Here is a 15,046-nt window from a genome sequence, read left to right as displayed (position 1 = left end):
TTCCCACCCCTTGCAATTTATGTGTTAGCTCTATTTAGGCTTCTCAGCCTGTCTCCCGGTCAAATGGCTGCTCTCCCTCCCTCCCGAAAAAAGAAAAGTTCTGCCTACACTGGGACCCTGGTTCCGAATCCCACCATCGCACATATACTTTATCCTTGTTAAACGATAGCCTAAATACCACACAGCCTACTTGGCGAAAACACGACCAGCGACCGAACGACGCCTAACTTCAAGGAGGCAGGCAAAAAATCTTCGCCTAAGGAGGCTCGTGTCCCAGGTGGTCAAATTAAAGGATCTCTCCATCTACGATGTCTCTATGTTGCTCTGGGTAGCTGAACTTAATCGATCGATCGCTCAGTTTGAAATACGCGACGTTTGCTTCCTGATATATGTCTGGGATGCAAACCTTGGTCATTTTCCGCTTAAGTAGAAATGTATGTACTCGGGACATTTGCCTTATGTCAGTTTTTTCTTATCTCTTTCAGAATATTGATATTATATTTGCTAAATTTATATACTCTAATTTTCGCTTTGTTTGGAAAAGTCATGAGTATGGTGAGTAACAATTTTTTCTTTAGTCGGTGTGCTTAGTAGGAGGTTTGCTGTTATATGCATGAACAGGCCGATCTGCCATATTTTAATGTGAAGTTTGACTGCTGTAGTATTCACGCTGGCGAGTAGCGAAGGTCGCTCGCTAAACTCGCTCATGAATGGTTGCTTTTGTTGAATATGGGCTGTCCTAGGTCAATTACTCGCGGCGTGATTGTTTAGCTCAGCGTCTGGAGTCCGCATGTGCTAATCACACGCAGTCAGAGCAGGATTTCGGAATACGCCAACTCATATTTCAGACCCGGATTCCCGCAAATGAATGTGCCTTGAGCATAATAACGATTACCGCATTTTCTTCTCTGCGAACCATGCTGTCAGAGCAGGCGTCGTCGCGATACATTTGCACTATGAACTGGTGCAGGAAGTGCCGTGAACCACAGATGAATATAACGCAACTATGATCGATAACAACAACAAAGACATTGCTCAATTGCATGCTTCCTATACCATGGCGCGTACCTACTATGCGGACCGCTCAAGAAGCCAATCACATGTTACAGGGCGTAATGAAAAAAAGAAGAAAAAAAGAACGCATAGGGAAAGACGACTGTACAGGTAGAACGCTAGTAGGCTCTACCTGTCTAGTTGTCTTTTTCTCTGCGCTCTTTTTCGTTTTTTTACGCCCTGAAACATGACTTTGTTGAATTTCCAAGTAGCCCAACTTTCTGCTTCAAATACAGCGATAACAATGAGATCATCATTAATGTGCCCATCAAAATGGTCACAGTTCCGCCCTAAAGGCGAAGCATCGATTGCAATTGCAAATGAGTAGACAGCTATACTAAGTAAGGATAGTAGTTTTATCAGCCGTATAAACTTGGAAACATTGGCTTACTAACTGCATTAACAAGCATGGTGTCAGCGCGCACAAGCAAACATGAACACATCACACTGGATGAGCGGGGTCAGAATGCTGGTGTGAGCGACCGCGGCAGCAGCAGCGAGCGAAGTGACCTTCGTGCAGTCTGTCGCTCCAACGCAAGAGCGGCCACAACACGGCGCGCACAAAGGTATGAGCCGCCTGCAGGTCCCTTTCAACATGCGCGCGCGGCCGTGCAAAGTACTTACTTGTTGGCGGGGTCCAGGCCACCCCCCCCCCCCCCCTTCATCCCTCCGTGGCTGCCTACCCACTTTCCTCCATATATGGCGCGCGAGACTGAGCAGCGACCTTCAGTTTCCGTTGCGCCCGAAAGGTAAATGCGCAGTTGCTGCCGGAGCACAACGCCGCCCCCATCCATCCCGTCCCCGCAGGGCCTTTCTGGCGACGGAAGACAGCGCGTTTGCTCTCCGTTTTCATCCTTCGCTCGCGCCATATTGAGCCGCGATCGTCTGATTCCCTCGCGAGCTTTCACTCGCACATACAGCATACGAGGCGCGGTTACGATGTTATCGCCCTTGGACTTTATACGAAACATCACGACGACGGCGACGGTAAAAAGCGCCTGGAGTGTCTATATAAGTACTATCGCAATAAAACTTGTTCAGTGCGAAAGCAGACGCAAGCGGCGCCAGTCCCAATAATTAAAGAAGACACTTCGGGGTGGCGGCTCGCAAGGCGCGTATGTGTGAACATTGCTCGCCGCGTGTCGCTTCGTGGTTGCCACTCGCGGTTCATCGCACAATTTCAGTTAGTCACCGGTGTTACACATTTTAATCCGGCTGAATGAAAACATAAGGAAAATCAGAAAGCAAGTACACCAGGTTGTAAGTAATATTAATTTGAACAGCCCACAGCTTGTGAGGAACCATTGTTTTTGTATTCTCTGTTATTTTTCCTTTTCTCACACTGATTTTCTCGGTACAAGCATGTGTTCTTTCTACCGTTCTGTTCTGTCCTCCTTTCCAGACCAGTGCCCTTGTCGGTATAAAAGAGAACATCACCTACTTGTTAGACATGGGTCTTTTGGAACCATCGATACTGAACACCACAATACTCGACAGCAACGCCACTACTTTTGTTCCGTCCACGATGTCGGATGACTCGATTTTCTCGACCACGACAATGGAGCCTTTCATCGCATCGCTGGCTGAAGCTCTGGTGGGACAATCTTTCGCGCAGGGGGCATCTGGACCTTTTTCTACGCCGAACGGCAACTGTACTATCGTTCCAGTGAACTGCACGCTTCTTTTCCAACTGGGCGTGAATCTTACCCGAGCAGGGATTCTTCCATTTCTGCAGTCTGAGAGCCTGGTCGTCACGAATGGCACCTACCTGGATGAGATGACCACCACGCTTCTCTCATTAATAAACGAAACGGCGCCAACAACAGCTCAAACTGAAGAGCCCACGACCACTCAGGTGCCGCCTACAAAGCTATTCGAAGGTTACGACGCCATCTTGCTACGAATAACTAATTTCACGGTGATAGGTGTGGCCAACTGGACATATCGGTTCCCTTCGAGTCCCGATGGTAACATTTCAATGCCAGTCATTTACGTAGACAACTACTCGAAGACTGTGAACGTAACAGACGAAGAGATAAGTTCCATGCCAGAAAAATGGCCACCGTTGTGGAAGGGCACTGTGGGCACCCCGCGGGACCCGAACGACACCACCGTGCCCACATTAACCGAGTTCGCTACGACTTTAGACCCCAACAATTGCACTGTGGTGTACGTGTCTGTGTGCAATGGTGCCACCGACGGGCCTTTCGATATTCCATCGTGGACGTCGTCCGAGACCACACGGACAACGTCGACCACCACTGAGCCCAGTACGCGGAAACCTGGCAGCCCTCTTAGGCCTGAGGACCTACTCAAGGTGGACGAGCAGACGAAAGAAAAACTCAGGAAACTCTGTTGGGAGACGATGTTCGGCCAGGTACGTGGAGATTTCATTGCAAGCATGAAAGCTATGTCTGGCTCTTGAAGGTCATATTAAAAGCGTGAAGCATTGATGATGTTGCGCCGGATTGGTAACATCTTCGAAGGGTTATAAGAACGTAAGTGGTGTAATGTCAAGGCAGTCGATGACAATGTAGTCGTGAAGTTTTGTAGTTCAGCAGTGCAACCAGAGGACTGGAGGGGAAAGCGCAACTAACCCTTCTTAAAATTTGAGGAAACGTTGCCGAACGGTGAAACTCTTGTCAGACAAGGCCGTGGTGGGAGGCTAACTGCCACTGCCTATTCCACTCTCTTTCATCATCCACGGCCTTGCCCACGTTTTGCCTAGGAGCTCAGGGAACATTACTTTTTAAACCTGGTTGAATTCTACCACTCGTAAAAAAAAATCTGATGTAAGTCAGCCTGTGAATATATTTTATTAGATTATTATTAGGTTTGAACATATGGAAAGATATAATATTGAAAAAAAAAGGAAAGAGCAGGCTGGCAACTGCTATGGCGACGACTTAGATGCGGTGTTAGGGAAGGAACGTCGCTTGCAAGTCGAGACAATGTGAGAGATCCTCTGTAGCGGGGAAGGGGATAATTCGCATCGTCGCAACATCAATCCGCACCATTTCATTTGCTTCTACCTAGTTGATCGTTCGCTGAGCGGCGGTTTACAATAGACGTGGTGAGGGGCCTTTGAGTAAATTAGTTTTATTCATAAATACTTTCGCAATGTTTCATCAACATTCTCTTGCAAATAGCACGGGGTTTTGTGGAACTTGCAGTCGTGGAGATTTTTAACTACCAGCCTCGCCACATCATAGCGGTTTAGTTGGGTCTTTCAAACCATTACGTGTCAGTGCAATCGGTCAGAACAAGCAGCCAAAGTTTCGTTTGCCTAATTTATCACAGACTGGTGATTAGTTACTATTAGGCTGTTGCAGTGTGTCAGCCAGACTATACCGATTGTTTCAGCGAACACTTTCAAAAATGTTTAAAAATTGCCTGTCACAGATAGCACAATTGTGGACTACTCGAAGAGGCGCAGATTGCTTACACAAAACATTAAAATGAATAATCGACGAATTAAGAAACATTCGCTAATTAAGTTTTTAGCTAATTTTCTTATGGTATACATTGCAATTTACAAATTCTAGCGATGACACTAGTTTCGAGATATCAACTCCTGAACTTTGAGCAGAAATGCATTGAGGTTCCAGTTACGTTTCTTCTTCAATGCATAAAACCACGTCTTAACGCGATAGCGTTAAGGAGCCCGTGTCGCGTCGGCGGCCAGTGTCGGACGTCGCGCCGACAAAATATTTTCGAACCACCCATACCCAGGCTATCTGTGTAGCGCAATGAATTTACTGAAGTAATTGAATGCCTCAAGCTAAAATACGTGAACAAATCATAAACTACGACATACACACACAACCTACAGAAGTTCTTGTATTGTAATTTGACTGTACGAGAAAACACAATTATGTTACGCGAAAACTCAAAGAAACCCCTTTTACAGCGTTTCGACCATTCACAAACCAGCCGCGGCGTCCGCCATTTGCACGCGCCGGCGCGCGGGTGTTTCGGGGGCCACGGAGCGGCGAGTCCGGTTCCTTGTAATATCTCCAGCTGGCGCTCGCCTCTGCCGTATCGCGGCCCACGCAAGAAGCCGTGTTTCTACCACAAACCCCGTTCTTCGTGCACAGCGTTCGCGGCCAACATTATGGTTACATACGCTCCAGTTGCCGGGAAGTGTGAGAAGCAGTCAGGGATCTTTGAATGCTATCGCATTCCACTCTTAAAACGCGAAGATTAAGCGTCCTCCAAATTTTTAAGAAAGTAAGCAGAACGGCAGTGCATTTTTAACGGAAGTTTGACGGCGCATATCTCGTGAACGGTGTCATCCACACGATTCTTTTCAAGTGGATATGCCTTGAAGTCTCACCTGCTAGAATTTGTAAATTGCAATATGTGCCATAAGGTAATTAGTTAAAAACATAATTTGTGAATTTTGTAAATTAGTCTATTATGCATTTCAATCATTTATGCAAATATTATCCGCCTCTTCGAGTAGACTAGCTCATGGACTAGAATCGTGCAGTCTGCCACAGGTAACATTAAAAAAAAAAATTGAAAGTGTTCCCTGAACACCTTGCATATGCCGCGCGCGAATGTGTCTCTGCATGTTCTCAGTTTGCGCGCTTGTGAATAAAACAGGATAAATTGTTGATTTTCAAAGCTAAATATAGCGTAGCTAAATGAGCTACTGAATAGGCCCATTTCCGAAGCCAACTCTTCCTAGGTGATATGTCCATGCGCTTTGAGCTGTGATGTCACGTGCGAAGGCAGGGAGTCCCTTGACAACCATGCTTTGGAAAAGATCTGGTCACCCAAGGTGTTGGCCACATGTCTCATTAGACGTATGGGCTCTTCCCGTCTTCCGGCGAGTCGTTGCGGCTGAAATGGTACAGGCCTGTTACCTAAGTGGTGCGGCACAAGCTTGCCGCGAAAAGCTGAAATTTCAGGCACCCGAGAAAAGGAAGAAAAAAATTCGCACGAGTTGACATATTTGAACTTTTCAAGCTGATCAGTAGCAGATAATGTTTTTATTTAAGTAAGGTAATTGATTCTTAACAGGTTTTCTGGGCTAAACCCAATTGCCTTCTGTAAGCTCACCTTGACTTCAATGTTGAAGGAAACTCGCGTAAATAGACGTTTAGCCTTCATGCGCCACTGTCTGCTGGCATAAAATGTGTGATGTCGTTAATTATGAATGAAAGTCAGGTAGTTATATTGGACGGACTTATTCTTTGTAGCACAACGCTGGCATAAAAATGCTGCATAATTTTTTATAATTAAGCAACCCCTCTGAAACATACTTTTTCTGCTTGCGTTTCAGGAGATTGTCAAGATCACTGTAATGGACCTTGTAATGACAATAGCATCAACCATTATTACCGATTTCATAAGGGCACTCATTGTACGTTATGCCAATGACTGCTGGTGCTGGGACCTCGAACAAGGGTTTGTAAGTGCTTGCACTGGATTTAATAGACATCGCAGTAAGCAATAATCGACTCTCCACGATACGTCAGCCTTTCATGGTCCCACAATATACGCGCTCGTACGCTTTCAAGCTTCAAAACATGACAAGGAGATCTGTATTATCTGTAAGAGTTCCTATTGTTAAAAGTGTGCGAATATTTAAATTTAAGAAGCAACGAAAATCAAGCTATTCTATTCGTTACTAGGAGTTAACAGGTAATACTAGATTATCCGAATACTTTCTGAGGAGGCAGAGAATATTACCTGAATAAATGTCTAGGCTGTAAATTCCAGTTTCCACCAACATTAAAGAGCGTTTGTAGTCCGTGCGAAACTTCTTCGCTAGCTAGGTGCTCTCGAATAACAGAGAAGCGTAGGAATACCTTACCTTAGAAGCGCAGCTTCCTGCGATTGCAACTTTTACAACACACTAGCTGTCTGTGTCAGTGATGGCATGTACTAGGCGGAAAGTATGAGATAGTATTAGCGAAAAAAGTGGTTTGTGATGCACATAACAGAGACAGAATGTAAAAGGCCGTTTTTCGCTCGTTGAAACAGTGACAAGCCTTAGAGAAGCGTTTTGCTGCCAATAGCAGCTATGAGCTAGCGAATGGGTATTGTACTTTGATACAAGCACGAAAATGTAACGTAAAAAAAGACATCCGGACAGATATACCTGGAATTAATCTTGCATTTTCAAGCCCTGAATTTTAAACACTGCGCCATGGCCGCTTCTTGTTCATCTTTATTGCCTACTTGTACACAAAACAGTGCATGCGTTAGTACTCCAGATTACTGTCAATTTCTCACAAAGAAAGTGAACATCACATTCGTTTAATGCGTTTTATAACATATAACACTGACATAAAATTGGTACAATTCACAAATTGGCCTAATTCACAACTCAGAATACAAGGGCAAGAAAACTTCTGGAGGGTGGTGACTTTTGTTTTGAACAGCAACAATGATTAATCTTCCTTTGCAGAATCTACACAGAAATGTCGTATGTAGTGTTTTTTTTTTTTGCACAACATCTTCGCTGAGCTGGCGTCTTTGGAACTTCACATTTAATTACTTCTACAGGTCAAAACAGTTACATGGGTAGAACACTATGTGTACATGTGTTAATTATAAATTAATATGCTACTGTAGGTGTATATTGTAGGTGTATATTATAGATGTATATTGTAGCTGTATATTGTAGGCGTAGGTGTAGGTTATATCACCGCGAACTAATGTATTCCATGAATGTCATGGAAAGTGTGGCAAAAATGCTAATTGCCTATCACCGTTTTATCGTTACAGCCTGGATATGGAGACTTCAAGATTGCCGAAAACATACTACACTTAGTCAATAATCAAGGCATGGTGTGGTAAGAGAAATTAGGGGCGATTATATTGTGGTCATTAATTAACATAGTGGCTAAGCTTTGTTTGTATTTGTAGTTGATAAAAAGGGTGAGCTGAGTGGTTGCAGCTGTTTCATGCCTTTTGTTAAAACAAATGTAGGATTGGTATACCAAGTATTACAAGTTAGAACTAGAGCCAGCTCTCAGGAGAATGGGAGTTCATTATCCCGTATATAAATAAACAATGTTGAAACAAACAAAACCCTTACGTGACTGAAATATGAAAACAGGGTTTCAATTGACCAAGCTTCCCTTTCAGAAAAGCTCTTCTTGATTGGCCAGCTAGCTCTGCTAATTAGGTGTATGCAGTCACGATTTGCGGCACTTGTTTCCGCTAAACGTTCTAGCACGTGAACTAGAGTGGATCAATAAAATTTACTACCAAAGGTATTAGCAGATTATCGCAGATAACACGGAGAAACAGCCCCTAAGCTGAAAATATTTTCCAGCAATTCTTAATGTCTGTTTACTCGAAGACAAGACAATGCTCTGTTTATTTTTGCATGCTACGTATCATGATTGAACGCGGATCAAATGAACTCTAAAAATGTCTGGACGACGATGAACAATGACTGCGACAGCAGTTCAGTATTAGTGAATTTGGATTTCCTGTGTGCGGGATTACTGAGATCTGCAGATTGCCACCTGGTAGTGAGGTCACTTGGTATTTTTGTGTTGCGTTGTCTTGATTATAGAAACACATTTAAGAAAAGTTTAGGTCATTGCATCAATATTTAGCTCTCGCGAACTGCTGGAACATTTACAGGCTGCCGCAAGGCTTCAAAACACAGAATTTACGATATAGTTACATCTCGCGACTTCCCTGCACAGACTGAAGTTAAGGCGAACAACGTGGTGATCGTTCAGCGGAGTATCTAATGCATGTTCATATTCATTGAAGCATGCCTTGGTTGTGAAGGAATTTCGCTTTTCGTCGATTTCTATGGCTTCGAGAACTATTGAGGTTGGAGGTACATACGTATGTAACAACAGTGCCTTGGCGATTTCAAGAAATATGCGGACCTAACTGGGGAGATGGAGATAAAGGAAAGCCAGGGACGTTAACCAAGGCTGAGCCCATTTGTCCACACTACGCTAGGGGAGGCAAAATGGGAAAAAGGGTTAATTGGAAGAGATAGGACGAAGTTCAGGTGCGCTGGAAGCAGACGAAACGAAGTGTAATATCCATCACTGCCTCACAGACGGTCACTCTGTCGTGCTGACTTCAGAGACTTTTGCAAAACTCGTGTGAACCATGTAATAATTTCAATTAAGGGGCAAATTTGCCTCCTCTTTGGAATACCACAGTTTACAGAATGGCAGCATTTGTTTTTGGTTCAGAGATACGAAGGCATAAACACTTATGCATCATTATTATTTATTTTGATGGCTTTGGGGAATTTAAGCAAAAGTCTGAATGAAGAGTGCGTGCACAAGTCAGTTGAATGCCAGCTTTCGCCCATATTCGCACCAAACTTTGTTCAACTGGGTTTAGCGGTAGTCTACTAAGAGCATTTCTGCATTTCACATATGCCTATGAATGGCAAGTATGAGTTGGCCGAGAGAAAAAGGTTCTTCTTAACTATTAAAATTAGGAAACGGATATCTCCGCAATATCTATGTTGATTTGGTAAAATCTAATCCCAGCACTAATAAGCTGACACGTTGTTACAGCAGCGAAATCCGCTAGCCATACGACTAGTGTACGAGAGCAGCTGGTATTTCTTACTGAAAGGAAGGCGTAACGTTGCACAGATGGAAATATCCATTTCTCTAGAGTTTTGTTGTAAAGGCGCAAAGGAAAAACACGAAATACATTCACATATTGACACAGACTGACGGACACAGGATACGATGTTTCTCACTGAGCGTGCTGATTGTGGAGTAACACTTTAAAAACGGGCTCACATTGTCCGCGACCGCTTGCGGTTCGTATTAAATTGGCGCAAATCAATTTTTTTCTCGTCTGAAAAAGAAGCTTCTCAAAGCAGAGAACCACGTAGCTCTCCTTTTTAAGCACTAACTACACGATAGTGTTAAAAACGTCCATTTCTGTAGGCTAACATTTGTGACTGAGGCTTAAATGAATGATGAACATGTCTCCCCTTTCGTTTCACGGCCAAGTTGTTTTCTAGAGGACCAAACAAAAATGTTTTCCGTGAATAACTCTTGCGTTCTGTCACCTTATCTGGTTATCTTCCTGATTACTAGTGTCGTAAGCAATGCTGAAGGGCAATAACACAGCTGACAAATGTGTGCTCTCTTAACGCCCTCCTGCATGCGCTGGCTCTGAACATGGTTTGCGCAGGATGGGGATGTTTTTTTCACCGGGGCTTCCGGCCGTCAACACAGTCAAGCTGTGCATTATGATGTACCTGCGCTCCTGGGCTGTTTTGACATGCAACATTCCCCACGAGACTGTGTTCAAGGCATCTGGCTCGAACAATTTCTACTTCATGCTTTTACTCATCATGCTGTTCGTCTGTACACTGCCGGTTGGCTATGCAATGGTATGGCTGGAACCATCTTGGCACTGCGGGCCTTTCAGGTGAGATACATGCGAAGCATTTGATTTATGTGTAAGCAAGTGACAGAGTAGCCCTGCTACTCATAAGTCAGTCTACCCACGGCCGCAAAAATTTTCGGTGGGAGCTCTGGAAAAAAAAAAGAAAGACGTATTTGGCACAGTCACTTTAAGTACCGTCCAATTGCAAGGTGCAGTGAGTACTTCCCTCTACGCAGGACCGACTGATTGCTCACCTGAATTCTAGCATGAGTGGTAGAGTAGAAAACAAATTTGACTTTAGGAATTTCGCGCTACGATAATTATTGCGGTCGTCTGTACACCTATGTATAGATAAAGTAGATTTGACTGGGATCAATCATTATACCGGGATCGATGGCCCTATATTATCAGCAGTAATTATAGAGCTTGCGGAAAGGTATCAGAAGCAAGTGTCTCATATTTTGCTTGAAACTTTAAACTTTGCTTCAAAGTGATCATCAAATTTAATTAATAATGACCATAGTTCGATTAATATGCTCCGCTGAAGGGCGACGGCCTCTTCCGGAGATCTATGTAATGACAGTCAACCATTCACGCTCTACTCGATGACAGCAGCTGATTGACGTTGACTTTGACTACGCTGTCGCCCAGAATTTTAGTCAAGTTATTTGTGAAACGTGCATAGAGCGCTGAAGTGGTTCCATTTTCATTTTTTATTGCTGAACACTATTTTTCTTTTCGCTATTCAATAATCTGCTGATTTCTGAGCTGCGGAGACTTGTCGAACAAGCAATAATTAAAGACAGCTAGCCGAGATTCAGCTCTGCAACTTGCGCTTCGAGCGCTTACACCTTTTTCATTTGCCGATACAACACCGCGAAGTTAGTAAGATGATGGGAACTAAGTCTCTCGAACCTAACGTGAAGTTGTACCGTTTTCCTTTTTCCTTCTAGTGGTTACTTCCGGGCTTACAGGGTGTTCACCGGTTATTTAGACAACACGTTACCGACTTGGATGAACAAGATAATCGAGTATCTGACGTCGCCTGGTGTGGTGATACCTCTCATCCTTTTGTTGATGTAAGGGTGCCGCCGTCTTGAACGCATTCACTCGACGTAAGGTTGTGTTTGGATGCACATTGCATTGTGATTGCTATTGCTACCTATATATAGTTTTGTCTGTTATGCATGCTGCAAGCGCACTTGGCAAGGCAAAATGCCCATATGACTTTCTGCAGCTTTGGCACGGGCAGAGCCTTTTTGTTATTATGTCGCATTTGACATCATTTGCCTCAGTAAGCCACCATATCCGCAGTGTAGCGTGGCTCTCCGATGTAGTACGAGTTTCTCAGAGGAAAACGCTTACTACGACTAGCTGTTGCGGACGGAACTCGAAAAGAAAGGAAAAGTGCTTTTCGAGAGGAAAACATATAGGACATTATAAAGCTTAAATGTTTTGAGGGGGCCGTAGAAAATGCTAAAATTTGGGCCACTCTGGGTTCTTAGCGTTGCTTGTTCTTAGAGCACAGCTATTAGGCGCCCATTCCTGCGGCGAGCGTCAGCGTCGGCGTAACCGAGCGAACGAGCACAGCGAGGCATGAAAGAGCGAACCCGGAGCGCAACGAGGGATGAAAGCAGAAAAAAAGGGTGCAGCGGAACCATGAGGCGGAAAGTAGAGGAGGAGGGTATGGCGAAAGCGTGAGAAGAAAAGCGTAATGCGGCGACGATGGCTACGAGATGGCGCCAGAGTAGCGCGCGTCGTCTGCGAGGTCTGTCTGCGGCGGCTGCTGGGAACCGCACCCACGCGTCACCCACGAGCTGCCTCTCGCGATCTCCAGATTGGCGAGGCGGTCGCGCCACACTGCGCTCTGTTAGCAGCGCGCCGCACGAGACATGTTGTCTGCGCCAGCCAATTTATCGCGAAATGAAAACGCATATAGAGCTGCGCTCAAATTTCGCATTAGGGAGTATAGCAGTCGTCGCTGCATTTTTCCCCTTTTTCCTTATTGGTACCAGTACGCCCTATAGCATTAAACTAAATAATCGCGTTGCTTGTCAAGGGACTAAAACTTTCGCCATTTGCGAACCACTAGGAATGTCAAAATCGAAGTTTGTGGAAGTACAATGTTCATTTGACGAAACATGCTCGATGAATTTTCACGTTGTAGATGCATTGGGGAGACCGCAGCACATCTAGAAAATGTCGTTAATGATTTAGACAGGCTCTTTCGCCCAGTAAAAAATGTCTTAATTGCAGCTGTTAGCAAAAACGGCTGAACACTCTTGCTTGAATGTCAACACACATATGTTGGGGACCCTGTATATTTAGATTCAACTGTTTAAAGTGTTTTTCTGCTTCTTGAGAACTCTTTTAGCGCACGAAAGAGAGTCTTCAAGATGCAAGCAAACCAACTAGCCCGGTTGTTATTTCTGCTACAGTGCATTTTTCTATATTGAGAAGTGTTAATTTGAGCGCGTAATTGTAAGCGGTGACCGTCGGCAAGGCAGCTATAGTGCGTCTGTTTGTTTTCGTGAAGTCTACTTTTCTGATATCGGGTTTCTGATTCTGCAAAGTCGCACAAGACTTCCGGGAGGTTTTTAATATACTGTTGTACCACAAACTTACGAAATCAGATTTTAGAAATTTATTAATTTTAGAAACAAATTCAAATGCCCCAAATGCTCGCCATTGGATTTATATTTACCAATTCGACCTTACCAAGAAAAGTTGCCCATCACTCCTGATTTTACGAAGCCGCCCCGAAAAAGCAAGGCAGAAAAAAGAGCACGAAGTGTTAGAGTGAGAGCTGCGCGCACATTGCAAAAATAAAATTAAAACACGGCCTCAATTAAAGCAATTCCATTTTTGCTCACATAGCTGAATTGTGGAGATATATTGTATACACATGCCACGTAAGTCGATCTGCATGAAATTGCATACTGTTCAAGAAGCTGGGGCTTTGATTGCGCTATCTTATGGCAGTTATAATGCGCTTCAGGCGACCGCAGGACACAACGCTTCTTTTGAGGCTTGTTGACGACGCAGAACAATTAAGTGTCTGAAGATAACGACACTGATGTAAACCTAGACCTTGTGCCTACATGTGGAAAGGTTATAGACGCCGCCGACCTCCTGAGGAGATTTGCTGGGTCTCAAGAGCGAGCTAGGGGAACAGGTTCTCATCGCTCCCTAGAGCTACGAGAGCTGCGTAACACCATTACCGACTAACCGTGGATAAGGTAAAATAGCAAACTTTCTCGCTAGAAATAGTTTAATGGAGCTGTTCTTACATTTTGTTTATTTTGCAAAAGTCCCTACAGTAAAGAACTTTAGCCGCCGTGGTTGCTCAGTGGCTATGGTGTTAGGCTGCTGAGCACGAGGTCGCGGGATCGAATCCCGGCCACGGCGGCCGCATTTCAATGGGGGCGAAATGCGAAAACACCCGTTTACTTAGATTTAGGTGCACGTTAAAGAACCCCAGGTGGTCGAAATTTCCGGAGCCCTCCACTACGGCGTGCCTCATAATCAGCAAGTGGTTTTGGCACGTAAAACCCCATAATTTATTTTTTTTAACAGTAAAGAAGTTTGACGATTCTGTAACGCGAGGTGTTGTAGCGCGGGAATAAGGGGGACGATGAACATGTGCTGACTTCCAACTAATTTTTCCTCATGAAGTCTTGAGCACATATAAAGGAAACCGCTCCACTGGCACAGGCATCCTAAAGTACTTTCGTGGCAAAACGACATGACAAAAGGGGCAGACAAGAAAAAGCAAAGAACTTCAAAACATGTTATTTACAGTGGTTAAAAACCAAAAGCTGCGTGCTCACCCAACGTCGTCAGTGCTTCTCACAGTCTTGTGATCACAAGAGCCAGTTTCAGGCATGCCGGTTGTTGGGCGCAGTATTTTCCCAGTTCGTCATGATTTCGGTACTGAGAAGATGTCAGTATCGCACAAGCGACAACGCCTCAACGCTAGCGATGCTGCACCGGTTGCTGGCGGAAAGAGAACTACGTCAGCACAATGCGTTGGCAGGATAGTTGGTGCGAATCGATAATTACTCTGTTTAGCGCAAAACAACGGACACAAGAAAGATGACCCCCCCCCCCCCCCCCAGGACAAGGCGCTACTCTCAACAGACAATTTTATTGCGTCACTCCTTTAAAGACAGCAGAATCTATAAGAACATGCGCAGTGAGCATCATGAGCGGAAGCCACTAACATCCGATCACAAGAGCGCACTCATGCGACAGAATCCATAAGAAACATTCAGCACTGTACAAAGGTTAAAGAAGGCACACTAATGCACTGTGACCTCAATGACTGTATGAAGAAAGCTTCCGAGAACTCTCGGGTGGGGGTATCACGGCTCTTTTTCAAAATAGTAGTATCACGAAACATGGCTTTGCACTTGCATATTTTACAATGTTGAGCCAAATGGGAACCTGTGTCTGTTGTTACGGATCGCTCTTGTTCTCTAAGGCGCTCATTAACACAGCGGCCTGACTGCCCTACATACACTTTGCCACATGACAACGTAATCTTATATACCACACCGACGCTGCAATCTACAAACTTCGCGTGGTTCTTTTCACAATCTGGTTTTTTACCTGTTTTAGAAATACGGCTGCACAACATTAA

The 15,046-nt window shown here is 44.5% G+C and overlaps 1 protein-coding gene across 1 annotated transcript in view; it reads left to right on the top strand.

Annotated features, from left to right (window-relative positions):
• LOC142558593 (transmembrane channel-like protein 1) overlaps positions 1 to 15,046 on the top strand; it is a 93,870-nt gene that overhangs the window by 39,194 nt on the left and 39,630 nt on the right. The window contains exons 11-16 of the mRNA XM_075670779.1: positions 486 to 555; positions 2,456 to 3,430; positions 6,344 to 6,472; positions 7,795 to 7,862; positions 10,207 to 10,446; positions 11,358 to 11,483. Of these exons, the coding sequence (XP_075526894.1) occupies positions 486 to 555; positions 2,456 to 3,430; positions 6,344 to 6,472; positions 7,795 to 7,862; positions 10,207 to 10,446; positions 11,358 to 11,483 (1,608 nt within the window). The remainder of the gene's footprint in view (positions 1 to 485; positions 556 to 2,455; positions 3,431 to 6,343; positions 6,473 to 7,794; positions 7,863 to 10,206; positions 10,447 to 11,357; positions 11,484 to 15,046) is intronic.

This window comes from Dermacentor variabilis, chromosome 1 (assembly GCF_050947875.1).
Source record: "Dermacentor variabilis isolate Ectoservices chromosome 1, ASM5094787v1, whole genome shotgun sequence".
Lineage (NCBI taxonomy): Eukaryota > Metazoa > Arthropoda > Arachnida > Ixodida > Ixodidae > Dermacentor > Dermacentor variabilis.
This window is presented reverse-complemented; position numbering and strand designations above follow the sequence as displayed.